This window comes from Pongo abelii, chromosome 11 (assembly GCF_028885655.2).
Source record: "Pongo abelii isolate AG06213 chromosome 11, NHGRI_mPonAbe1-v2.0_pri, whole genome shotgun sequence".
NCBI classification, from domain to species: domain Eukaryota; kingdom Metazoa; phylum Chordata; class Mammalia; order Primates; family Hominidae; genus Pongo; species Pongo abelii.
In genome coordinates this window covers 121,317,618-121,344,761 of record NC_071996.2, presented here as the reverse complement: position 1 = coordinate 121,344,761, position 27,144 = coordinate 121,317,618, and the positions used below count along the sequence as shown (strand labels likewise).

Below are 27,144 nucleotides of genomic sequence, written 5' to 3'. Positions count from 1 at the left end.
GGAGGCAGACAAGGCTCTGGGGGCTGCTGGGGAAGGAAGGGGGCTGCCTGCATGCACGTGTGTGCCTGTGTACAGGTGTGTGGGTGTGTCCCGGAAGGGCACCTTGCGGGCACAATCGGATCAGGCTGTGGAGTTGCCTGTGGCAGTACTAATGTTGGCAGGAGCCTGGGGTGGGGCAAGGCTGTCCTGGGGCCCAGGCAGTTGTAGGTACCTCACACACCTCTGTGGTGACTTGCTCAGCCCAGACACTGGGTGCTCAGTCAGGCCAGAGTCTCCTTCCTTTTATCAATATCCACTTGCTGTATGACAAGGGGCTGGTCCCATCCTGTTTCTTTCTGGAACTCAATTTTCCTTGCTGTGGAGATGCTCCAAGGGGCCCCTCCATGTTGATGAGTGTTCCCTCTCCCTCCCTCCCTATTCAGGGTGGTGATGGAGTGAAATGAAGTGCACAGAAGTGCTTGGGACTCTGAGTGTCACTGCTCTGCACGCTCTGGCTCAGGCCCTGCTGGGGTTGTTTACCTTCTTTGCAGTGGTCTCTCCTTCCCTGGTCTCACTAGGGCCAGGCTCTCCCGGGCCTCAGTGCTGCGCAGCCCTGCTGCTGCAGATGTGGAGTGTTGTTCACACGGAGCCCAGTGGAGGGTCATCTGGCAACAGCGGGGGCTGGGGGTGGAGTGCAGTCGGGCTTGAAACTGCCAGCAAGAAATCGTGCTTGGATTGCAGAGGGACACCATGGGAGTCCGAGGAGGGCGGGCGGGGAGGGGTGAGTGTACATTTCCCCTTATTCCAGCTGAACTCCCACCTTGTGGCTAAGAACAGAATGTCCTTGGCTGCTTTATGAGGCTGGGGGTTCAGGGTTTAGGGACCACCAGGCAGAAGCTAGATGTCTGGCTGCCGGGAGTCTCATGAGCTTTGTTTACATGAAGAGTGGTCAGAGGTTGGGACAAAAGGGAATAGGTTGGCATTCCAGCTGGGGGGACTGCAGTTAGAATCCAGAAGAGACTCGTGCCTGAGCAAGGCTGCGTGTCTCTGTGATGTGCCCCACCTGTGTAGGGGGCTCTGCCCTTCTAGGAGGCTGGATCAGCCACCTGGTGGTGAAATGGCTATGTCACCAGACTGTGCTCCCAGAGGTTCCCCTGCCTGAGTCACAATCCGCCTCCCCAGTGGTAAAGAGCGAGGGAGTTAGACCACCTCCTTCTGCATCCCAGCGCCCTCACTCCCTGGTGTATGACCCTGACATTGCTAACCTCCCTGGACCTCCGTTTCTCTTCTTCATAATGGGAGTTAGTGACGGTACCTATGCTGTAAGGCTGCCAAAAGACCAAAGTGAGCACATTAATCCATCTAATTCATCTGTTTTCAAAGCCCTTCAATGTCGGCCCACCTCACTGGAGCAAAAGCTCAGGTTCTTCCATTGGCCCAAGCAGCCCTACATGACAGGTTTCCTCTTGCTTCAGCTCCCTCTCATTCGCCTGTGTCTTGTCATTTTCCTCTCTCACCTCATCTCCTTCTCAGTGCCTCACTCATTCTGTTTCAGCCGCCTGGCCTTCCTGCTGGTTCTTGAACATATATGATGCCTTCCAGGCCTTTGCACTTGCTATTCCCCCTGCCTGGAATGCTCTTCCCACAGATACCCACAAGGCTTTTCCCCCAGTCTCAAGTCTTTTTTGAGACACAGTCTCACACTGTCGCCCAGGCCGGAGTGCAGTGTTATGATCTTGGCTCACTGCAACCTCCACCTCCCGGGTTCAAGCATTTCTCCTGCCTCAGCCTCCTGAGTAGCTGGGACTACAGGCACACAGCACCACACCCTGCTAATTTTTGCATTTTTAGTAGAGATGGGGTTTCATTAGGTTGGCCAGGTTGGCTCGAACTCCCGACCTCAAATTATCCTCCCGCCTCGGCCTCTCAAAGTGCTGGGATTACAGGCGTGAGCTAGTGCGCGCCCGGCCGAACCTCAAATTTTTATTCAAGTGTCAGCATTTCCCTTTCCCCAGCACCCAGTCTCCCTTCCATGCTTCCACTGCCCCTCAGCATGCATCGCCCCCGATACACTATGCATTTTACTTATTTATCTTGTTTAAGGGGCTTTGCCCATGCCAGCATGTAAACTCCATTAGGACAAGGAATTTTTATGTATTTTGTTCGGTGCTGTGTCCCCACTGCCTTGCACACGGTAGGTGCTCTATATATGTTTCTTGAATGGTTGGAAGGAAGGCATTCAGCCTGATGTCTGGCAGATTAGGTACTCAATAAACAGGACTGCTATGACTCCATGTTCCCTAGCTGGTGAATGGGTGGGGCTGTCGAGTCCTAAAGGTGGGGGGCAATGGGGGAGGGTGGCAGCTGCCTTTAGCTGGAAGCTCTGCTACTGTCCCTGGGGAGTGGGAAAGTGGCCCAGGGGAAACCGGGAGAAAGTTTGGCTTCCCCAGGAGCACTCAGCACCTGTTTCCTCACGGGCGGGCGAGGCAAGTGCTTTGAACAGGTTCACAAGAGGGAGGAAAGGGTGGGTTTGTATTTTTCCTTCCTTTTCCATTTGTTGCCTGCCCTTCAGCCTTGGTAGGCTGCTCTCCGGCCTCGCTGCCCATTCCCTGTCCCTCATGGTGTGTCTGTCCTTCTGTGTGTTGTGTTTTCTTCATGTCTCAGTTCAGCTCCAGCTCTCTGCCTGGCCTTCTCACTGATCTTGCTTAAATCCCAACCCCTGGGATTAGGACCCCTCATCCCAGACACAGAATTTCTGCCCAGCTTCAGGCCCTGCCAGCCAAATACATTTCCCAACCTGCGCCCGGGCCAGCCAGGGTAAAGTGGCTTAATCTTCAACTGTGTTTTCATCTTACTCAACAGATGTTGCCCAAGGCCTTGGGTAGAAGGGACCTAGGGTCACCACCCTCCTATGGGGTACTGGTGGGGCAGGATGGAGAGGCAAGAGGGCTTGTTTGCCACAGACACTCCTGATCCTTGCAAAGAGCTGAAGCAGCTTTTCTCAAATTCTGAAAAATAAGAGTCAAAGGAATTTTTCAAGGGTGATCACCAAATGGGTTGGCCACCAAGGTCGGTGGATGTCAGGTCTTCTGTGTGCAGGAGAGCTGCACTGGGGGTGGAATGATGTGCACATTGCTTCTCCTCGCCCAGGCAGGCCCAGCACAGGGGCTTGGAACATCCCTGTAGAATGACTTGGAGGTCTGCAGGTCGGGTTGGGGGGTCTGGAGGGGAGGAGGTGAATGGGGGAAGAGGAATTGCCCAGTAGGAAATCGTGCTTGGATTGCAGAGGGACACCATGGGAGCCCGAGGAGGCTGGTTTCACTCATAATAGCAATAATAGCAACAGTGAGAGATTAACCCTTTACTGGAACTTCATATCTGCCGAGCTTCATTCTAAACACTTTACAAAAATAAACTGATTTAATCCTGATTACAGTGCAATGAGGGAGGTGCTGTGATGATCCCAATGTCACGGACGAAGAACTGAAGCTGAAGGCCACAGAGCTATTAAAAGGGGGAGCTGGGATTCTGACACGGTGGTCTGGCACCAGAGTTCACCCTCCTAAGCATGAATAATAAATGATGTCACTGTCACTTGCATAGCACTTGCCGTTTTCAAAGCCCTTTCCTTGACGTGGGGCCATTGGGACCTCACAGTGACTTGTGTGGAAGCCTGGCAGGCCCGAGCCCATCCTGGGAAGACAGGAGCAAACTGTGCATGGAGCAAACTGGGTGCCTTGTTCACAGTCACACAGCTCGCAGTGGCAGGGCCGGGTCAGGAGTGGATTCTTGGTCTGTGTTTCTTCCCAGGCTGCCCTCGGTGCTTGCTCCTGATGTAAGTACCCGATGTTTCCGGGTGATGGGCTTCTCCTGAGCCCCTCTTTCTAAACAGCTAGCTTCTCTGTTTGCCAGTAGGCTTGGGATTTGAGGGAGGGTCTGTCCATCCATGTAACCATCCAGCCATCTTACCAATACATATCTCTTGAGCACCTACCCCCTGGGCTTAGGACCCTCAGTGCCAGCCACTGTTCTACGTGCTGGGGCTTCAGGGTTCCTTTCTGCCACAGTTGTCAGTGCTTCTTGAAGACAGATGGGCATGGAGTAGACCTGAAGCCACAGGGTGGAGAGGACTTTAGACGCCATCTAGTCCCATCCTGTTCTTTTGCAGATAAAGAAACAGGCCCTAATCTTCTTAAGTGACTTTCTGAAGGTCTCCCAGTGTCAGATCTGAGGCACTGTGCTGCCTCATGGAAGCAGAGAAGGCTGTGATGTTAACTGGAAGCAGAGAAAGGGAGTGGAGTACTCAGCTTCAGTGTGCGGGCTCACTCCATCAAGGGTGACGTATAGTCACTTCAGTCAGCCTGAACTCTGACCCGATGCATTTCATCCCAAGGCACTGGGCAGGCTGTGGGTGGCCATCCTTGGGAAATCCTGAAAAAATGGCTGATTTTCAAAGGGGAGGGGCAAACTCTGAGCACTGCGTTCCCAAGAGGATGCTGAGCATGGGGAGGGAGGTTGAAAACCCCAACTTGTGCAACCCCTAGGGCTGCTTAGCCTAGAGAGAGAAGACACGGGATGGGCGCAGAAAGGGAGTGAGAATATGTTGAAAGACAAATGGATTCATTTTCCATTGTTCTGCAACGTAGAACTTGGTAGGTAGAGGTCATCAGAAAGAGGAGGCAACTCAGTCTCCTCATTTTCCAAAAGGGGTTCAAAGTGCTCCTTAAAGAACAGCATTTAGGCCAGGCGTGGTGGCTCACGCCTATAATCCCAGCGCTTTGGGAGACTGAGGCGGGTGGATCACGAGGTCAAGAGATTGAGACCATCCTGGCCAACATGGTGAAACCCCGTCTCTACTAAAAATACAAAAATTAGCTGGGCATGGTGGCTTGTGCCTGTAGTCCTAGCTACTTGGGAGGCTGAGGCAGAGGTTGCAGTGAGCTGAGATCGCACCTCTGCACTTCAGTCTGGCGACAGAGCGAGACTCCGTCTCAAAACAAAAACAAAAACAAAACAAAAAAACCCAAAACATTCTTACTGATACCTATCGGGTATAAGGCACCATGCTGATGGAAGCACCAGCTCCATAGGGAGCTGCCTGGGTAGAAGTCCTCGGGCTCACTGAGATCCTGCTATTTGGCTGGGTTACAAAGTGACAAGATCCACAGAGGTCAAGGCATCCCTGAACGTGCTGAATACCTCCCCTGTAACCCCCACTTTGAAAGGCCCAAGTAGGGTGAAGGGTCCTGACCTCGGGGAACCCTCTGTTCAGTGGGAGAGAGAGAACCACACTATGGAAATAGTGCCTGACTCTGGGGTTTTGACCAGAGGTGGTAGCTTGGTGTTCAGGGGAGGACGTGAGTTGCTTGTGCTGTGGTGGGTGGGGAAACCTGCCTTCTGTTCAAGCCTAGTTTAAGTCTAGAACAAATAGAAGAGAGGAGGGAAGGAGGGAGGGCATTTTGGAAGGTAGCAGGGCTGAAACAGAAAGGGCGTAGGACCTTGGTACCAATTGCTGAGTCTGAAGGAGGGCCAGACAATCTAGTGTAAATGTTTTGGGCAAGTCTCTCTTGCTGGGGGGAAGAGAGAATCAGGTAATCTTCTATCACCAGGGCCCAAACAACCCTTGGTGGCCCTGCCTGGGGCTGGTGGTGGGAGCAGTGTGGGTGCAGGAATGGGGGCAGGGACGAGCGTGACAGGCCTGGTGGGCCTGAGCAGCTGTGAACAGAGGCTGCACCCTGGAGAAGAGAGAGCAAGCAGTGGAGTGGCTGGAGGGAGAAGGGGCCAGATATTGGAGGAGTCCACAGACCACACTGGGGAACTTGAACTTGATGTGCTAAGCACTAAGGGCTATCCTGGGTCCCTGAGTGGGGAAGTGACCCAAAGCAGGGTGTTAGAGCTGGGAGTCTGCTGCCAGTTTCAGGGTGGCTTGGCAGGGAGGGACTGCCAGGGGAGGGCAGGGCTGGTATAGATGCTCAGTGTGGCTTCAACGCTGTAGGCAAGGGTGGCTGGAGTGGTGTGGAGGAAGGGCACAGCCTTCCAGTGCCCTGGCCAGGTCGGGGAGGAGAGCCATATCCAGTGAAGGACATGGCAAGAGGGAACACAAAATATTCCAACCTGTGCAAGCCGGCTGCATTGGGGATGTCCACAGTTGCATAGCCTCAGCCAGGATTTGGGTGTTGGGCCCCTTGGGGTGAATTAGGAGAAGGGGCTGAGGACAGGTGTGATCTGGCCAGATCCTTCCCCTATGGAGAAATCAGACATAACTTTCCCCTTAATCACATGGAGCCTGTTCTTTTCCTCTGGTGGCCTGGGCCTGCTGGGAGAGGATGTGGCCCCTGGAGCAACTGAGCAGATATACTTCAGGGTCCCAGGCTCCACTGCCAGCATCCTCTGCCAGCCCCATCTGCTCAGTGCTCTTTCTCCAGCCCTCACCCATCGGCTCCCACTTCCTCAAGACTGAGCGAGGGGAGAGCACAGGGCTCTGGCAGGTGCAGATCTCAGAGGTCTCAGACTCAGAGGTGCAGACCTGATCTCACATCGAGCGGCCACCCTCCCTGGAAACTCCATCTCCTCATTTGTAGAAAGGTGTTCAGAGTGCTCCTTCTAGAGCCCTTGCTTATGACAGTGAAGGGAGGTGATGCCTTGGGAGGCACGGGGCACAGAGAAAGCGCTCTCTCCCTTTGCTGCCTTCTGCCACTGCCTTGTTTTTGTGATTATGCTGTTGATAGAGGGCTCTCATAGGTCTGTATGTGGGGACAATTAAATGGGGCCACACCTCTGATGTGCCATCTCACAGCCTGCCATGCTCCAAGTGCCCCATAAACGCTGTTTCCCTGCCCTTCCCTTCTGTTTTTAGCCCCGTCCCTGCATTTGCTTGTGCTTCTATTTTTGAAACAAGTGAGCCTAGAATAACTTTCTCTGGGTCCTGGGTCTGAGGCCATTCCAGCCCTCGCTAGCCCTCCCTGCCAGCTCCCAGTTCCTTCCCCTCTTGATAGGCAGTGCAACGGTGACCTCACAGTTCATTGCCATGGCAGTAGATGTGGTCATGGGGGGGTCTTTTTGGTCCCCAAGCCCCCCAGATTCCAGGCCTCCCAGGGGGCAAGAGTCGGGAGAGTTGGAGGGTGGAAAGGGGCAGGGCGTAAGGATGGAATGTTCCTCTGGAGGCTGAGCCCGCATTCTGTGCACCCTCTTCCCCAATCCCCTTCCCCTCAGCCCTGGGCTCAGGCTTGGGAACCTCCCCCACCCTGTTGTTTCCTTCCTCTAAAACAGCAGCACAGATACATTTTTCCCAGCCCACCCTCCTTGCAGGCCACTGACCTGTCCTCCTGTGTGAGCCTCCAGGCAGTCCTGGCAGCCACCCCACAACCTTCCAGCAGAAAGGCCCCTCCTGGCCCCTCCTGGCCCCTCCTCTGGCCCATGCAGTGGGGGAGGGTAAAGGCATGTGTGGAGAGGGCATATGTGTCTTTTTCTGGAAAAAAATTGAGGAAAGGATGTGGAGCTTCCCTTATCCACCCTGTGGTTCCCAACCCCTCGAATTCAGGAAGTTCTCTCTGTTGTCTGATCTCAGTCTTTCCTACTGCAGCCCGGTTCCTATTCTTTCTGTGGAAGTGTGGTTAAGAAGTGTCTTCCTACTGAGGACCTGGACAGAAGTCCTGCTACAACTGGCCTTCACTTCTCAGAAAGCTTGTTCCCCACAGGAAGGCAGTTATCAGAGGAACTGCCTGGAGATCATTGCCAGGGAGAGGGGAGATAGCATGATGGGGAGGTGAGGAGCAAGGTTCAAACAGCAGCTCTCCTACCGACTGGCTGTGGAACCTTGGGTGAGTCACTACATCTCCCAGGCCCTCAGTTTCCTAAACTGTACCCTGCGGTAATGCTCGCCTCCCAGGGTGGTTGTGAGGACTGGTGATCAGGAAAGCAAAGAGCCCAGTACTGTGTTCCGGGCAATGCCAGCCCTAAATGAATAGTTGTAGTTCTTGCAATAAGTTTATGAAAAGGCATCTCAGGGCCAGGGCCAGGATGAGGACCAGACAAGTGAGGCCTCTAGGGTGCAAGATCTGAGGAGTCATCACTCTCAGGATTATGCAAGTGCACTCGCAGGACCGCAGAGTGAGAGCGATGCCTTCTTAAATGTTGTGCCCCAACATTCGCCCTAGTCCCCACCTTGCTTTGCTCTAACTGCTGGTTTTGGGACTCTAGAGCAGAGTGGCCCGCTAAGAGCAGGGCTTGGTTTTCAGGTAGTGATAGGTTCAAACCCTGCCACCTGCTTCTAAGCTGGATTCTGAGTTGTCCCTCCTGGGAGGTAAGGGGGGACTCTGGAAGACCCCTGGTGGGACAGTGAGTCAGCTGCTCTCACTTTGGAAAGCCTGAGGACCTTAAGCTCCAGGCTTTGTCCTGAGACTGGGCAGTGGGTGGAGACAGACATAGGGGTCTGTCTGTGTTTGGGCTCCACCCACTTCATTCCTCTGCAGCTGACTTGAGGAGGAAGGAGAAGAAGAGCCTGCAGGGAGGCACCAGCTCGCCCTGCCAGCAGGATGGCTGGGGGCCAAGGGTGAGGGCAGTGAGATGAGCCTGGCAGTGGGCTTTACAAACCTGGGAACCAGCTCCAGCCATGCCATGAACCTCGCCATGAAAGGCTGGGCAGATCAGACCTCCCTGGACCTCAATTTCTCCATGTGTGAAACAGGGGGATGGAGGAGATGATGTCTTAAGTCCGTCTCAGAGCCGATGTCCCCAGGAGTGGCATGCAAGGATGGTGGGTGTGTGTGTGTGTGTGTGTGTGTGTGTGTATGTGTATATGATAGCTGTAGAAACATCCTGGCCAGGAATGGAGTGAAGATGAAGGTCAGGGGCTTCGGTTCCAGAGGCTCCCGGGAGTGCCAGCTGGATTCACTAGGCAGTGTCAATGTTAGGGCTTCCCACTGGCCCCGGCCTCCCTGCAGGGCCTGGGGCAGTGGCAGCCTCAGGGGATCCTGCCCTCCTGTTACCAGTCCCACACCTTTTTCTTTCCCAGTAGCCCCAAGGCTGGCAGTGGTTGGGAAACAGAGAAATAGGACTTGAATCCTGGGAGAGTTGGGTTGGAGGGCAGAGGAGGGGCAGGCAGCATGCATGCTGGCTGTGTTTGCAAACACTGCAGGACAACTGGGATGTTTAGATGGTGCGCGGGGTGGGGGCTTGGAAATTTTTAGCTCCTCAGAAAACATCTCAACCAGTAAGCTGAAGGCATCTGAACTCTGGCAAGCTTCGCCCTGTGGCCGGCCTCCAGCTGGCATGGGGAAGGGGTGGGGGCAAAGGGGATGGTGCTCAGATGATCACTGGCAGGAGGAGAAAGTTTCTCTTGCACTGCTGAGGCCTGTGGTTTCTAATATTGACTTCAGCTCCCTTGTCTGCGCCATGCCAGACCCAGGAGGGGTGGGGCAAGAGGATCACAGTGAGGCAGGGTGGGCTGGAGAAGGCCTGGGCCTCAGGGATATGAGGTGCTGCCCCGAGGCTGGAGACGATAAACAATAGTGATAGCTGACAAGTATTGAGAGCTTCCTAGTGTCTTGCACTCTTCTAAGTGCTTTATGTGCTTTATTGCATTTGATCCCCCAAAAATAACCCTGTGCGGGCCTGTTGAGGAGCAGGAAGGACAAGGTGACCTGCTTAAGGTTGCATAGTTAGGTAACAGCCGAGAGGATCAGCATGTGGACCCGGGCAGTCTGCTGCCAAGGCCTTTTAGGGAGCAGTAGGTCCAAATCCTGCCACCTGCTCCCAAGCTGATTCCGAGCTGGAGTTGTCCTGCCTGGAGGCAAGGGAGCTGTTAGCTCAGGCTGGTTGTTCTCCGAGAAGCATCTGGGACCTGTGTTGCCTGGAAACCTGGTAGAAATGCACGTCTTGGGTCCCACCGTAGGTCTAACTGTGTGTGTGTGGGGGTGCCCAGGCACCTGTGTGTCAACAGCCCTCTAGGTGGTGCTGTGCACGTTCAAGTTTGAGACCCCTGGGCTCATGCTCTGCTGAGGGTCGAGGCCTATTAGGAGGCTTTAACCAGAGGAGGAAGAGAGGCTTTTCTGGGCCCTGAATGGGCCTGGGGCAGGTGTATCATCTCTAGCTTGTCCACCCCACTCCATGTCTGTCCATTCTAGGAGGCTGGGTAGCGGACAGGTCAGGAGTGAGGGCTTTAGAGTTGGGGGATTTGGGTTTGCATCTCAGTTCCGCTGTGGTCTGCCTTCTGGGAGTTCCCTTCCTTCCCACAGGAGACCAGAGCAGCTCTGAGACGAGGTAGCTGGGCTGTTCTACCCAACCTCAGGTCTCCACGTGGGAATGACAGAGGCCCTGGAAAAGAAGGGAAAGGCTGGAGGGTGGAGAGGGCCTGGGTTGGGTGACACTGCTCTAGTGGGTGGGGGAGGGGGGAGCAGGGGTGGGCCCTGGTAGAGGGGTGGGTGGGGCTGGGTTGTTGGCGGCTGAGGGGAGCACCTGGTCCTAATAAGCAGGCAGCTCCGAGAGCTCTGACTTACCCTGAGTGGGTTAGGGGATTAGTGGGTTAGGATTAGGGCTGAGCTGAGAGAGGGCAGAACGTGCCATCTTTACTCCTTCTCCAGAGCCATCCTCAGACTCCAGGTGGAGAGAAGGTGGTGTACCTAGCAGCAGGGAGGATAGTGGAGGAGATGTGTGGGAGGGGTTGGCCCCTGTCCCCCCAACCCCTGTGCCTGGACCCCATTGTCCTTCTACCATCCCCAGCTGCCTTGGCCCTGAACAGCTCAGGAAGTTTCATCCCCTGGAGAGTAGTTTTGGCCTCAGCCGCCTGTCTTCCAGGCAGTAGGGGTAGACGAGTCTGGGCCATTTCCAGAGAGAGCACTGTTACCTCTGCTCAGCCCAGTCTCTTCCTCCATGCCCATCTGTGCCCACTCCTCCTCCCTGATGCTGGAACCTTTTAGAGGGTCATTCTGTCCATTCCTCTGCCTTTGGACATGAGCAGCTCATCCCTCAGCTCTCAGGGATGGGGTTGGAGCAGGCGCCTCTTGTGCCGAGACACATGGTCTTAAACCTGGGTCACACTTGTCCTCGTCAAGGTTTGCTTCAGAACCTTTCCAGTTGTGCTCAGGCCTTTCTGCCCTTTAAGGGCCCCATAACCACTTCACTGAGTTGGAAACAGAGCCCTAGATTCTGATCAGGAGATGAACCTGGCATAAGAAGTTTCTCTTCTTGCTATGGGGAGAAATCAGACCATCTTTAGTAGGAAGCCCTTCTGTTGCCCTGAGTGAAGAAAGGAGGGTGCCAGAGTAAGGGATGGGATCAGCCAACAGGAGTTTATTGATGGCCCACTATGCTTACATCCACCCCGGTAGGAGGGAGTTTCCAAATGAGTTGGTCCAAATTTTGCTTAGAATCTATTTTGGATGAAGGTGGAATAAGAATCACAAATAAAACAATAGTTGGGGAAACAAGTCATCTATTCCCATGATGAGATTATTCATACACTAAGGACCAGACAGGGAGGTGATTGGAGTTCAGAGGTGGGAAAGAGATCCCACTTGCTGGGGTGGCCAGGGAGGGCTAACTGGAGGAAGAGAGCCCTCCTTGTAGGAAAAGAGGGGAAGGCATTCCACAAGTAAAGACCTGGATGTGGGAACAGGCAAGAAGAGTTTAGGGGCCGGGGCTGCTGGAGCAGAGCCTTTGTGCTTGGAAATGGAGGTGAGTGAGGCCCAGTGGTGGGTGGCCTGAAAGCTCACTGAAGTAATGAGACGGGCTGGCTGCACTATTTCAGGCTGCTGGGATTTCACTTAGAGCCCCAAGATGGGGTTCAAATCCTGCCGTCTTCTATTAGAGTTGATGATATTGGCTCAGTCATTTAACTTTCTTATCTGTAGAGTGGGGATAAAAGGTAGTAATAGTACTCACCTCCCTGGATTCTTGGGAATAAATGAGACGCTGTAGGTCATTGCCTCCTCCAATTTGAGGGGTCAGCAACTGTATGACCCAGGGGCCTGGCGCCGGGCACTGAGCGTGGGTCTTTGGTGAAGGTTTGTAGAACCACATGGTTCTAGCACTATTAGGATGGTTTTCCACATGTCAAACTCTTCCACCTGTGCTTGGGGCCAGCCAGATTATGCCTGAGTCTTGGGTTGGCCTCATCATCCCTGTCTCAGGGGGCATTCTGCCCATCAGGGCCACTAGCCATGGGGAGAGAGCCCATCCCTGGGATGTCTGCCCTGAGGGCTCATGCTGTTTCTCCTTCTGTCCACAGCCCATCACCACTGAGAATGCACCAAAGAATGTAGTGGACAAGGTGAGTGATGGCAGGTGGTGCTGGGGGAGCCGGAACAGCCTGGGCAGGTGTGAGAAGGCCGGAAGTGGAGAGTGGATTTGGGGGAGAGTGGACAGATGTGGTTGGGGAAATGCTTCCAGAGTAGATTTGGGGAACTGACAGGGAAGTAGTGGGGCGGCTGCTGACGCTGGGAGAAGGGCATCTGACCATCCCTGTGTGTTTGGAAATGGGCTGCTAGGCAACTGGGCAGACAGAGAGGGAGAGGCAGGATGGGAGCTGAGAGGGAGCAGCCGGTGGTTAAATGTGGGCTTCCTTATGAAATACGCAGAATGCAAGAAAGCCAGGCAGATCTTTCCAAACAGGTCTTTCTGACCTAGCTGAGAGACGGACGGTTTCCTCAAGGCTATGCGGAAGATGAAGGGAGGAAAGTAGGTGGGTTCTGTCGTGGGGAAACTGAGGTTAGCTACTGAGAGAGATCTCCTGGCGATGGCCAGCAGGAAATCATGCGCTTGGAGATGAAGGACTTTGGTTCAAATCTTGACTCTGCCAAGGTTCTAATTATGCGACTGTGGGCAAGGCATGAGCCTGTCCGTGCTTCAGTTTTCTCACCTGCAAAATGAGAATAACAGTATCTCCCACAGGAGTGGTTGTGAGTTGTAAAGGAGAAGATTTTGTTAGCTCTGAGGGGGCCTTGATATGGGCAAAGAAATGTGAAACAAACACCAAAGTTCTTTCCTAGGCCCCTCTGCCAACCTCCTCATCTGCCACTCCTGACACCCAGCAGGGTGCATTTTGATTATTTTTCTTGCCTCCCCTCTCTGACTGCCTTTTCTCTGTCTGCAGGGAGAAGGAGCCTCCCGGGGTGGAAACACACGGAAAAGCCTCGAGGACAAAGTGAGTGTGGATGGGGAGAAGAAGGATGGGGCTGGGCCCTGGTGGCCAGGGGGAATGGGGCGGGAGGTGGATAATGCCTTGTTTCGTGGGCTTCCTTTACCTCTCTCTAGAAGGAGAGGCTGGCATTGTGGGCAGCCCCATTTCCTTACAGGCTGGGCCTCAGCCTTTGCTGCCGCCTCCATCTAAGCGGGATCCAGAGCTCATTCATCCGCGACTGCGCCAGGCCTCGGTGCTCAGGGCGGGTGGGAGGAGAGAGGGTGTGTGATGAGTGGCCATGGGGAGTAAGGGGAAATGCTCAAAACCACAGCAAGGGAAACTGAGGGCTGAGGCAGAGAAGGAGCCTTGACTCTTGGTGGGGGGTCTTAGTCCTTGGGGAAGTGGTAGGGCCTGCTTCCTTGGAGACAAGAGTCTTAGAAAGTAGCAAGCTCCACTGTGTGCCTTAGATGCTGTTGGTTCAGGAGGAGGCTGGGAGATGGGTCCACGGGTCCCCCTGGGTTCCTCCTGCCTCCCATTTTGGGGAGAGGGGAAGGGGCAGATGCCTGAAATGGAAGGATCCCACAGAAGGGCTCAGGGTCTCTTCCAGGACGTGCTTTGAGCCCCGTTTGGGGTTGGTCTTGTCTCCATACCTCAGGGGCAGACTCCCAGCACAGTGGGGCTTTCTCCTTTCTTCCCTGCCCCTCTCTGACAGTGCCCCCTGTGCTGGCCCCTCCGTCTTCACCCGCCCTGGGCTGCAGAGGAACAGGGAGTGGTTTTGGTGGTTGGCACAGGGGTAGATGTTGATGGCACGAGGCCCTATCATCTGACAGCTGCCTGACCCACGGTGGGGAGGGCCCTGGAGGGAGTGCTGCGGGAGCAGGAGGGGCAGTTCCTATAGGCAGCCTGACTCCCTTGGTGAACCCAATGCCACTGCCACATTGCCCTGGGGCAGCCCTGCACGTCCAGCCCTACAAAGCGGCAGCATCCCAAGGACCGCATGGGGCCTCTCCAGGTGGAGCAGAGAGCATGCCTCTTAAATTAGTGGGGAAGGCTCTGCTCAAGGTATGCGTGAGTTCTTCTGGGTGTGGGGTACTCATACTGGGGAGGGGCCCTTGTCCCGGTTTGTGATGTTTCTGGGGCTGGGGTGCAGGGGGAACCTAATTTTTTGTGTGTACCTACTACCAAGGATGTACAAGTTTAATGTACTCAAAATATATCATACATGCTCAATAAATGTGAGCCGTTCTTATTACTGTTATTTTGACTAAGGGCTGGGAGCTGTGTTGGGTGTTTTGAGATCCTCCTGACACCCCTGTATGGCAGAGGCTATAAATCCACTTTATAGATGAGGAAACAGAGGCTTGGCGTTGCTGAATGATTTGGTGAATGCCACTCTGTCCCTTCCTGGGACTGCTGCTGGGGTCTGGTGTTATCCTGAACTGCTAACCTTTAGCAAGGGGACAGGGTGATGGTGTGTGAACCAAGCCTTCTAGCCAATGGTCTGGGCACACTCAGGAGCCACATCCTAGAGCTGCTGTCCCCACATCCCCAGCCTGGGCCAGATGGATCCCGTCAACTAGAGCTACAGCAAGAAAGAGTGAACTTAGACGTCATGAAGAACTTTTGATTCCAAGAGTGTGCACGACGTTGGTCCTAGGGAAGAAAGAGGTGGCCATTTAGTTGTGACTGAGGCTCTTTGGCTTTTTTTTAGAAGAAAGTATTGGTGATCTGGGATGGATGTGTCTATGCCTGTGTGTCGGGGTGGGTAAGTGTGCTGTCTTGTCTGGATATGGGAGGAGGGACAAAATGAGCTTTGGAAAGGTAAGCAAGTGAGCAGTTACCAGAACGGCCTGTGTACTGTAAAAGAGGAGAGAAAACCTAATTTTTAAGGCTCCTGTCACCTGTCTCAGGTTGGGTTGGCTCCAGGGTCATTGAGCCAGTCCCCTGCCCAGCCACGGGACTCTCCAGCAGTCCACCCTGGGGGAGGAGGACCTGGGCTTGCTGCTGTGATAATGTGGCTGTTTGTCAAGCTGTGTTGCTGTCTCTGGCCCACGGCCCAGGACTCACAGGCAGGAATGGCTGTTTTCCTCCTGCCGAGTTGGTGTGTAGTGGGGTTTGTGGACAGTGTGCTGTGTCGCACTTTGTTTTGGAAAAATCCAGGCTAGTTGGGCAGGAAGGAGAGGGGAAGGGGTGTGGCTGAAGGGGGTGCTATGTGGGGGTTGGCCACAGCCCCCAGAGGAGATGTAGGTATGGGGCCGGGCCCCTGACGTAGGTTGGTCACCAATCTCTGGCTGCCTGACAAGGCCCCTGGTGTTCGCTTACAGACCCTCCTCCCAACTGTGCCCCTCTGGGGACCTAGGCTCAGGAAATGGCTTTTCTTTTGGTCCTGAGCTGTTGTGTTTGGTCTGTGGACCTCAAAGGAAAGCAGGGCTCTTCCCACAGAGGCATTGCTTCAAACCAACCCCACCCAAGGCTGGGGGTTCCTGCTCCTTGCCTCATGACGGGGAAGAAGGCAGCAGATAACAGAACCTGGGGTCATAGACCTTGAGCCACCCAGTAGTGTCTGAGTGGTGATCCACTCTTGCCTGCAATGAGGACCAAGGCAAAAAGAGTTGGCTGAATCTGCAGCAGGAAGGATGAGGGTTAGATACCAGGAGGAACTTCCTGACAGTGAGAAAAGTAAGACACTCTGTCTGGGAGGCTGTCGAATCTCCTTTCATGGTGCCCTTTCAGCAAAGGAAGGACTGTGTTTTGGAGGTAAGGATAGGGGAGAGTTCTGTTTGGTGTTTAGAGAGTTGGATGAAAAGTTCTATAATTGACCTATGTCTTGAGAGGAGCCGGGAAGAAGTTCAAAGCCATGTGGGTAAGGCGCTTTGTGATCCCCGGAGAGGAAAAGAATAGGATTACAGGCAGGTGAGAGCTTATTTTTCTTTTTAAAATAAAGTTTGTAAAGTCCTGTAGTCATTTTCCCTAGGGGCTCTACGCAGAGCAGGCAGAAGATTATGTGAGCACTGTGCAGTGCCCATTTTGCAGATGGATAAATGAGACGGAACCTCTACTCCTCACACTGGGTATGTTGATGAGTATCATGGTCTGTAAAATACAAGTTCTCTGAGGTCAGGGACTTCACTTCCTTTGTCCCCTGGTGTCTAGAACATGGCTGGGCACACAGCTGGTGGCACTCGGTGGATGTTTGCTGAATGAGAGAATGAGCATGAAGATTGGAGGCCCAGGGATGACCGGATGCCTTGACTTACTCCCACTGTGCTTGTAAAAAGCCTACGTGATGAGGCATGCTTCCAAAGGCACCATCTCTAGCCTCGTGTGAGGTCACCTGTGTTTCTGGAGCAGTAGGGTGTGTTTGCTGACATGCCGTCCCCCCACCCCAGCCCATTTGTTGTTCTCTGAGTTCTGTCTGTCTGTGTGTACCGACACTCAGACGTGTCACTGTGCATGTCTGCTGTCCGCCAGCAAGGGTCACGTGCCCCCAAACTTTGCAGAAAACAGGAAGCCCCGTCAGTGAGAGGGCAGCCCAGTGATTCATCAGGGGATGACAGTCCCAGCTGTTCGTCCCCCATCCTCCGCAGTGGGGTCACTGTCCAGGGTGGCTTCCTCCCCATGCCTCCCCTCCCCTCCCCTCCCCTCCCCTCCCCGCCCGGTGGAGCAGATCGGGCTTGGACTTTGCCTTATCACCTCTGGAGGCGGCCTGGCCAGACTCTGTTTGGGCCAAGTTTTTATTTATCTTCACTGGCTTTTTTGGGGTGGGGAGGCTGAGGAATGTGGAGTGTTGTAACGTTTGGAAGAGGGCGGTGGGGAAACGGGAGCCAGGTCTCCTGGCCTCCTGCTTACCCCTGTCCTGCTTACCCCTGCACCTTTGCAGGCTCCCAGCCCCCCTTGGTTCCCCAGGTCCCCCTGCCAAGCCCATATCAATATGGCCCATTGTCTTTCTCCAGCTCCCTGGGTCTGGTCCCATGCTCCTGGCTACACCTCACGTCTTGGCTACCGTTGTGGCTTCCAGTTGTTCAAAGCAGCTGTGGTGGCTTCCTCCAAAAGTGGCTACGGATCAGCAACAGATGAAACTCAAGGGGCTATTTATAGCAGGGTGGCCCTGGGGACTGGAGCAGGGCCTAGGGCCTGGAGAGATTCAGGGACTCCTCATTAGGGACCAGTGAAATGGAGATGGATGAAGTGTTGGGTTTCTGTGTTCCTCTGAGGGGGCAGTTTTGGAACAGCCTGGTTTGGGTCTTGAAAACCAAACACAGTCACTCGTTGACTCCCAGCTCCACCCCTGTCTAATCCCCCCACCCACAAGCTTGACTCATGCAAACTGGAGTCCTCAGGGCCAGAAGAGCTGTGAGACTTAGAAACTTCCCCCCAGTAGCCCCACTTGGCTCTTCCCTCCTTCACTGCTGAGGAGCTGCTCATTGGTCCGAGGCAGCTGGGACAGAGCGGACTCTGGGCAGAGCCTTATTCCGGACGGCTGGATGGAGGGTCTCCCTCTTAGCAGAGCTGCTCTAACTTGGGGCTCAGCTGGGAGCTGGACTTCGGAGCCCACCTATCCTGCCTCGTAGGCACTGCAGAGCCAGGAGAGGGGTGCAGGGGCTCCTCTTCTTGGAGACCCTGTGGTCAAGCCCCAGGTTGGAGTGTGAATCCTGCATGGCTGTCAACTTCCCAGGGACTTGAGGGTAAGTATTCTGTGCCTCAGTTTCTTCCTTTCTTGGCAGATTGTGGTCCTGTCTCTTTAAAGAAGAGGCTGCAACTTGGTGGTAGGAAAAGACCGTTTTCTGAGAGGCACATGGGTGTTTGGAAGGTGTCAATGGGCTCAGGAGTTCTGAGAATCTAGAAACTGGCCGTCCCGATTCCGCATCCTGTGAGGTGGCTGGAAGGATGGGTAGAGGCGATGCAGGGTGTTGATTTTCTATAGAGGTGAATGTTTGGTTGTAACTACCCTTTTCATTTTTCTTGATACAAAAGTAACAACAAAAACAACAGCTGTCATCTGGTGAATGCCAGGCATGATGCGAAGTGCCTTATATGCATAACTCCTTTGGATCCTCACTGCCAGCCTGAAGGTTGTCCCATTTTACATGTGACATTACAAGAGGCTCAGAGGGGTTAACTAACTGGCAGGGCTGCCCAGCAGGATCCTGGAATCCAAACTCTGTGGTCTGTGGGCCCCTGACCCTGTGCTTTCACACCCGCCATGCCATCCTGCTGCCCTGGGATGGATTGGGCCCATTTGCTTAAGTTTGTACCACTCGACAGCTGTGAAGAGGGGAGTGGGTGAGATGGCTACTGTCTGCCACAGACAGTGGGGAGTGGGCCCTCAGGAGTGTGGCTCACTGCCTTAGGCCTTGTCTTGGTTCCTGCATGCTCCACCTGCCTGTTCTGGTCTCTAAACTCAATTGAATGACTTGATGTTCCAGCTTGCAAGCAGAGAAGTGTGGGGTGATGGTGGCAAGACAGAGGGGCACCATTACTCTCATCGCTCCTTTCGTGGTGGCAGTCGTATTCTCCTCCTGGGGTTTCTCTTGTGTTGGCGAGTGAATCAAAGGGAAATGTGTTTCCATTGATTCAGTAACTGTTGAATGTGCCCTCAGTGTGGATGGCACCAGCCCAGTGGGGTGCACTCCTCAGCATTCGGGATTTCTTCCTTTCGTCCCTCTGGGGCTTGCACACAGGCAGGCACACTGATGTGGAATCAGTGTTGATGGCTTTGGCTTTGGGCAGGCTGTGTTTTTGCAGGGGTTAGGGTGGCAGGGCCAGAATGTTGGCAGGGAAAGGAGAAGAGGATCATGTTTGCCCCCGTGGACAGCTCTCTGGTGTGCTCCTCCCGCCATCCTGCCCACCCCTGCATAATGCTGCTTCTCTTCTCTCCTTCCCAGGGCTCCGCCAGGGTCACCCCGAGTGTCCAGCCCCACCTCCAGCCCATCAGGTATGCCTGGCCCACAGGGGCAGGGGGCGGGAGTGCAAGCAGGGGGGTCCCTGTGGGTGTTCCTGTTAAGTCTTGCCTCTGGGTCCCCCGGACTGCAGCCATAAAGCCACGGGTGGGGAGTGTGGGCAAACGTGAAAGGCACAGGAGAGGATGCGTGCAGATGCCCTTGGCAACAGTTGTGTTTTGAGCTCTTAGCCAGCCCTTGAGCTGAGTCTTTATTTACCTGCATGAGCTCATCTAGTCCTTGCAACAACCCCGCAAGGTACGTATTTTATTCCCTTTGGTAGAGCAGCGTTTCAGAGAGATGAGGTGACTTGTAAAGGTCACACAGCCACCAAGAGGCAGCACTTGGATTTGCGTTTAGGGCTGGTGGGCATCGAGGCCTATGCTGGATCTCTTCCTCTCTGCAGACGGGATTCTGACTGGGCAGAGTCATTTATGAAAGGAAAGTTCCCTATCTGGCTATGCTGTCAGGGGCCGGGGGAAGGGGATGCACAAGGGACTTTGTGTCCTGGTGATCCAGAGAGCTTGTTTTGCCCTCTCTGCCTTACCTTCACCCACTGAGGCTCCTGAGATGATTGGGGATGCCAGCCCTGGGGTAGAGTCGAAGCCCTTGGAAGTTTCTGGCCCAGCTGCCAGCTGTCCACAGACTGGAGGTGGCTCATTAGAGGCTCCCCTCCTTCCCTTAGACCTGGGCAGGTGGATGCAGAGTGTGATGCTGAGGCTGTCCGGCTGGTGGCACTGTTCTGCCTTTGCATCCTTCCCGGGATCCAGCCTGTAGACAGGGGCGGGTCAGCGCCCCGGATGGGCCACGTCTGACTCATGGCCCTCACCAGCACGGCCCCTGTTGCTCCCCCTCCTGTGCTGAGGGAGAGGCTGAAATCACAGGAGCTTGGCTTGTGAGTTTTTCTGACATTCTAGTTTCTTCCTTGGAGCCAAGACAGAGAGGGGTTTTGGAGGGTGGGGAGGAGGGGATGCTGCAAGTTAGCTGAGGCTCCCCGCCCTCACACCCACTTGCTTGCAGGTATGTGTGCGTGTGGCTTCTTGTCCCAGACTGGTCACCACCTACAAGAACTGTCCTTGGGTAGGCAGTTGGCTTGAGATAGAAACTTCTCCCCCACAGCTGCAATGAGAAGCTTTCCATAGGGACAAGAAGTGGCTGGGACTCAGGCCCCTGTCGTCCCACCAGAGAGGTCTTGCCATGCCTCATCCTTGGCTGCCCCATCTCCACACCCCACCTGGACTGGGACTGAACCCTGGTGGAGGTCTGGATTCCTCATGGCTTCTCAGCATCTGGGGGGCCTGTTCTGTCTAGTGCCAGAGAGCCCTCAACACTTTTGAATACCCCAGTGGTATTCCTTTTGCTGCCCTCCACTCTCCACTTTATCCCGCTGTGGTGAAAGGTTAGCAGAAAGAAATGTGAGTGCTGCCCACATTTGATAGAGGGGGAAGCGAGGCACTAGGAGGCTGATGATTGGGGAAAAAGCTGGAGGGATGGGGGAGGTGCTTCTAGAAGCAAGAGGTGGGCTTCCCCAGTGGGCATCCTGGACCCTTCCTCTGGAAGAAAAGTTGGGAGAGATGTAAAGATGTGAGCCCCTCCCTTCCTCACCCAGTGCCCAGTGGAGAGGATGGCCAGCCCAGGGGCCTCCCCATCTCTCCGGGAAATGCATGGTGCTGGCGGCTGCCCGCCACTGCAGCAGCAAGGGCTCTGTGCCCTCTTGTTTTCTGGGCCCTTAGAAATCAGGGAGGCTGCTGCCAAGAAGCAGCTCTGGCAGGCGGTGGGAGCTGCCAGAGGTGGGGAGAAGGCCAAGGAACAAAGGGCAGGAGTTGGCCTGCCTCCGGGAGGGCTGGAATGTGTGCTGTGGTCTGGCTTACCTGGAACCCAGGTGAACGTGTCACCTGAGGTGCCCCCTCCCCTGAGAGGCTTCCCGCCCACTCCACAGCTCAAGAGCTAGGGGCGGGCAGTGGGAAGGCTCTGTTCCGGGGCTGGAGAGCGCCCAGCGCAGGCTCTCCTTCCTTTTCCAGAGCAGTCTGGGGCCTTTTAGGAGACTTCTGCCTGGCCAGGCAGCCGGTGTCGGGAGCCAGAGCTCCTGGGTTCCTGGGCCAGTCTGGCCCTGGCTCTGAGCTCTGGAGTCACAGGTTGAAGGCAGTGGCCAAAGGACTGATGGGAACCAAGAATTGGTGTCATCACGGTTTGGTTCTGAAATGGCCTGAGGTCCTTGCCAGCCCTACCCAGCTTGTTCTCGCCGGCACTCCCGAGCCAGCCTCACTGGCCTTGCCAGAGGAAGCCTGTGGCCTTGGCCTTGGGTTGAAGAGCAGACAAGCACCCTGGGCTGCATATGGGGGTCACACAGGGTGTGTATGTGGTGCAGCTATCTGGGGCCTTCACTGTGGGCTGGATTCTGATATGGACCCTCCGCTGCCTGCTGTCTCCCTAGAAACATGAGTGTGAGCCGGACCATGGAGGACAGCTGTGAGCTGGACCTGGTGTACGTCACAGAGAGGATCATCGCTGTCTCCTTCCCCAGCACAGCCAATGAGGAGAACTTCCGGAGCAACCTCCGTGAGGTGGCCCAGATGCTGAAGTCCAAACATGGAGGCAACTACCTGGTGAGGATGGAGCCTCGCGCCCATCGTCCTGCGCCCTCTATGCTTCCATCTGCTCACCACCTCTTCGTGACTGGTATCCCTGCCACCAGGCCCTGTGCCAGCACACCCTCTTCTCTTTGTTTATCTGCCTTTCCCCTCAGGCAGCTCTTGTGCCTGAGTCTTCAATCACTCTCCAGCCCAGCTCTCCTCTAAGGAGTGTGCTGCAGGTGGAATGTAGCATCTGGAACTCTGTGTATGCATGTGTGTGCTGGCCAGGAGAAGAGAGTAACAATAAGAGTTCAGGTTATTGAGCGCTTGCTACTAGACAGGCCCTGTTCCAACTGCTTTCCACGCACTTAACCTTTGCAGCAGCCATAGCAAGCAGGCACTTGCTAGAGCACAGAGAGGTGGGGTTATTTGCCTAAGGTTGCAGGGTCAGGAAGTGGCAGAGCTGGCACAGGGTCGGTGCCTCTGAGAAGTCTGAGGGCAGAGTCTTGGCAACATGTGTCTTAAGGGACCCTGGGTTGCTGGCACCTGGCTCGGCCTAGCCCAGAGGAGTCACCTCGGCACATGGGAGAGAGGTGCTGGCGGTGGTCTCCACTAACGCAGAAAGGCCGATCCGTCCTTGGCCCCAGAGGAGGGCTCAGGTCCATTTTAGAGGGAGGTGCCTGTGGACTGGACCCACAGATCTGATCTATACAACCTCAGGTGGCTGCCCCCAGGGTGTTTGAGGTGGGATGTAGGAGGCCGCATTAGTTTCCCAGGGCCGCTGTAACAAATGAGGTGGCCCTTTCTATCCATGGGTTTCACCTCTTTGGACTCAATCCATCATGAGTTGAAAATATTCAGAAAAAACCCAACAGTAAATAACAATAAAAAACAATACAAATAAAAACAATACAGCAGAACAACTATTTGCAGAGCGTTTATATTGTATTAGGTATTACAAGTAACCTAGAGGTGATTTAAAGTCTACGGAAGTATATGCATAAGTTATACGCAAATAGTACATGTTTTATATGCAAGTTATATGCAAATAGTACATATTTTATGTAAGAGACCTGAGCATCCATGGATTTTGGTATCCACTATCCACGGCGGGGTGGAGGGGTCCTAGATCCAAATCCCCCATAGACACCAAGTGATGACTCTACCTCAAATCTGGTGGCTCAAAATAACAGAAATTTATTCTCTCACAGTTCTGAAGGCTGGAAATCTGAAATCAAGGTGTTGGTGGGGCCATGCTCCCTCTGAATCCTATGGCGGAGAATCCCTTCTTGCCCCTTCCTAGCTTTTGGTGGGATTCCTTGGTTTGTAGCGCATCACTCCAATCTCTGCCTTCATCTCCACGTGGCCTTCTTCAGTGTCTCTCTGTGTGTCTTCTCTTCCTACAAGGGCATCAATTATTGGACTTAGGGTCCACCCTAGATCCAGGTTGATCTCATATTGAGATCCTTAACTACTTACATTGGCAAAGGCACTATTTCCAAATAAGGTTGTATGCTGAAGTTCTGGGTGGACATGACATTTTGAGGATACTATTCAACCACTATAGAGACCCACCTGTTAGCTGCATTGGGGCATTGTTAAGAGCCTGGCTTTAAACATCAGAAAGTCCTGGGTTCAAATTCTGTCTCTGCCTTTACTAACTACATGATCTTGGCTGTTTAGCCTCACTACGCCCTAGCTTCTGCATCTGTAAAGTGGGTCTAAGATCTACCTCTTATTGTTGTTGAGAGAATTAAGCCAGCTGTTAGATGTAAAGTCCTTAACACAGGCTGGCAGGTGGCAGACATTCATTGAGTGATGGCCATAATAAAGTGTATTCCTTTACAGAGTGCAAGAGTGGACGCAAATCCACCTATTTCTGATTTTAGGAGTCCAGGGTTCTATGGGACTTGGTGCCCTGCCACCCCTCTCTCTATCCTGCCTATTCCAGACTGGACTGTCCCCTTTTCTCCCCAGGAGATGATACAGTGGCCTTTGAGTTTCCTAGGCAGTGGGGTGGAGGTGGGAAGTTCTGCATGCCCCCCTCGGAGGTAGAGGCAGGAATTCCAGAGACTGGAGAATTCCTTAGGATTCCAGTGGTCAGGAACGGGACCCCTGTGGTCAGGCATTGAAAGGCATGTGCCCGGAGAGGTATGTCAAGGGTCTGATTGGGCCCACCCAGGATGGTTTGCCCCTCTGATGGAGGAAGTCTGGTGACAGAGAGGTTGAAACCTCATGGGATGAGGTTTTAGGGTCAAGGTGTGAAGTGGAAACCGGAGATTGCCAACTACTTATCATCTCACACTGCAGGATTCCCGTTCAGTGTGGCGAGAGGCAAGCGGGACTGGAGACAAGTTCCATCCCCTTCTCGTCTTCCACTGGGGATGTCTGCTCACGGAGCGGGGTGGCTGAGTGTCTACATCTCTCTCTCTCTCTCTCTCTCTCTCCCTTTTCATCCTGAGGACCTAGAGTTGAGTTCCTCTTGGTGACAGTGTGTCTGCTGGGACTCACCTGCATGTTCACGTATGGATAGTATTCCTATCAGGGGAGAGAGAGGGAGAGCAGGCACAGGAGGTCCAGGGAGCTCATGGCTGTTTCGTGGCCAGGCCCCTGGCTGTGGGAGGACATTGACGCTCTGTTGGATGCTGTCGTGGGCTCTTCAGAGGAAGTTGGCGATGATGCCATGGTTCTTTCTGGGACCAGCAGGCCATGGTTCTCTCTCTCCTCGCCGCCCTCCTCACCCTCACCTCCTCATGCTCTGTTCCTTTTTCTCCTTCTAGCTGTTCAACCTCTCTGAGCGGAGACCTGACATCACGAAGCTCCATGCCAAGGTGAGCCAGGGGCTGTTTTGGGGTGGGGGAGGAGGAGAACAGATGGGCTCCCTCTCTGGGGTTCCCACATAATAATCTTGGGGAAAATGCTGTGACAGTTTGAAAAGCCTATTCAAAGTCAGAGTGCCGTCTTATATCTGGAAAATGGAAAATGATCTATTTATCGTTTCCACAATGCCAATTACAGAAAGCAAAGCTTGGGGCAGTGACTTTCCACTCATGTCTACCTGCTGGGGAGTACACAGAATCTCTTAGGTGAGGCTGGAGGTGTGAGATGTTTAGTTTTTGGATTTAAAGCAGTTGGGAGTCGCTGCTTTCGACCTTCCAGCTGCCGGTTTTTTTTGTTGTTGTTTGTTTTTTTGAGATGCAGTCCCCCTCTGTCCCCCAGGCTGGAGTGCAGTGGCGTGATCTCAGCTCACTGCAACCTCCGCCTCCTGGGTTCAAGCGATTCTCCTGCCTCAGCCTTCCGAGTAGCTGGGACTACAGGCACATGCTACCACGCCTGGCTAATTTTTGTATTTTTAGTGGAGATGGGGTTTTGCCGTGTTGGCCAGCCTGGTCTCAAACTCCTGGCCTCAAGTGATCTGCCCACCTTGGCCTCCCAAAGTGCTGGGATTACAGGCATGAGCCAGCGCGCCTGGACCTGCTGCCACTTTTTATTCTGTTTGCTCGGGGGGCTGTGTGTGGGCTTTGCCATGGGCATCTGCTCCTAGCTCTGAGAGTTTGGTACATTCTGCTGTGTGACCCTGGGTGGGTGACAGACTTCTCTGGGCCTCAGTGTGCCCCTCTGAAAGTGGCCTGGCTGGATTAGGTGTGCTCTATGGGTCCTTGCAGAGTTCTCTTTTACTTTAAAGTTGGTGAGTCTAGAAAGGTTTTGAGAGGCCCGAAGCCTGCTATTCAGGTCTGCCCTTTGTGTCCTTAAGGCTGCCCTTGGCTGGCCTGGAAAGTGGATGGTTTGTGTGACCAGGGCCTAGAAAAGAATCATGAACATCAGACAGCCTTTTGCTTTTTCCTCTCGCAGCCTGAGCCAGGCCTCAGGGCTGTCCGTGGGAGAAGAGCTTGAGGACAGTGCTTGGGGCCCCTTAGCATGTTGGAGGTCAGTCCTATGTAGGGACCCCTGGGGTCATCAGCTCCAAGCCTTTCTTTTTGTTTGTTTGTTTTTTTTTAACACACATATGGGGAAATTGAGGCTGGAAGAGGACCTGAGGCCTAAGGCCCCACAGTGAGTCAGTGCCAGGGCTAAGACCCGGGCCCAGGGTCCCCAGTACTGGGTCATGCATGGCCTTTGCCCTTCACTCCCCTGCCTCCTCGCTGGCCAGTGGGCAGGGAGGAACCAAGTCCTGGTAGGAACCAGCAGCTGCGGGCCGCCGCCCAGGTACTGGCACGTGGCGTAGTCAACTCCCGCTGGCTTGGTTGGCTCTGCAGGGCTTCTGCCCTCTTCTCACTCATGGCTTGGGCCACAGGTACTGGAATTTGGCTGGCCCGACCTCCACACCCCAGCCCTGGAGAAGATCTGCAGCATCTGTAAGGCCATGGACACATGGCTCAATGCAGACCCTCACAATGTCGTTGTTCTACACAACAAGGTCAGAGCTGTGGGGGGGTGTGTGTGTGTGTGTGTGTGCGCGCATGCACGTGCGCACGTGTGTGTGTGCCTGAATGTGTCCTTGGATGATTGTGTGTACCTGCCTATATCTTTGGATTTTGTGAGCATATAAGTCTGTGTGTATTTTTCTTTCTAGGGGATAATAGATTCTGTCTTGGGGGGCACTTCTAAGAAGTGTAGGGGACATCAGCTTATGTCCACGGCAGTGGATGATCAGCTATGTTTTTTCTGAGACTTAGTCCCCACCTGCTTCCCTCCCCTGAAGCCCCTTTCCTCCTTATGTTCTCCCTTAAATCCACACCCCTGTCTCCAGCCCTGACTCTTTTCCACCAAGGCTTCTAGATAAGCTCTGGGGCAGCAAGGCTGGCCTTAGAAATAAATGCTTTTGTGTTTGGGGCTCTTTCAGGGAAACCGAGGCAGGATAGGAGTTGTCATCGCGGCTTACATGCACTACAGCAACATTTCTGCCAGGTAAGAGGGGCCTGGAGCCTCCCATCCTCTGAACATCGACAGTGTGACCCCCCATCCTGTCATCCACCCACTCTGTTCATCCACCCTCTCATCCAGCCTCTCTGTTCCCTGGAGTGAGCGGATATGCACAGAAGGAATGAGAAGCGATGAGGACGGGGGAAGGGGCCCCCGGCTCTGAGGCAGGAGCCTGTGGACAGAGGGCGGGAGGGAGGAGAGTCCACTTCTCTATCAGGGGTTCTGGTGGGGCAGCCTTGGGAGGCAGGCCCTGTCCTGAGCACCCCATGCGGCCAGCTCCTTGGAGCCACTTTTCCTTGACAAACTGCCTTCTTTTTCCCTGGGCCAGCAGGAAGGGAGTCAGAAAGAAATGTCGGATCAGATCTGGGTCTGGCAAAACAATCTAGAAGTTGTCTCGTCCATTCCTCTGCCTCTGGACAACAGGGCCCTCTTCCTACCTAGGTGTTTGGAACAAGAATAGATAATATCCAGCCACTGACTCCCTTTCCAATCCCACTCTGCAGGGAGGCAGAGGGATTCACCCATTCGTTTTGTTATTCATTCAACAAGGAATATGGCTGGGCGCAGTGGCTCATGCCTGTAATCCCAGCACTTTGGGAGGTCAAGGGAGGTG

At 54.2% G+C, this 27,144-nt stretch overlaps 1 protein-coding gene across 20 annotated transcripts in view; it reads left to right on the top strand.

Moving 5' to 3' along the window:
• The window catches only part of TNS1 (tensin 1), a 208,038-nt gene that overhangs the window by 91,864 nt on the left and 89,030 nt on the right, over positions 1-27,144 (top strand). For 19 of the 20 annotated variants that reach the window (XM_063713033.1, XM_054549819.2, XM_063713036.1 and 16 more), the window contains 7 exons: positions 12,206-12,247; positions 13,070-13,120; positions 18,982-19,031; positions 21,470-21,641; positions 24,389-24,439; positions 25,903-26,025; positions 26,452-26,516. In XM_063713033.1, coding sequence (XP_063569103.1) covers positions 12,206-12,247; positions 13,070-13,120; positions 18,982-19,031; positions 21,470-21,641; positions 24,389-24,439; positions 25,903-26,025; positions 26,452-26,516 — 554 coding nt within the window. Of the gene's footprint in view, positions 1-12,205; positions 12,248-13,069; positions 13,121-16,862; positions 17,782-18,981; positions 19,032-21,469; positions 21,642-24,388; positions 24,440-25,902; positions 26,026-26,451; positions 26,517-27,144 lie in introns of those variants that run through there. The other variant, XM_063713045.1, reaches the window with a different exon arrangement.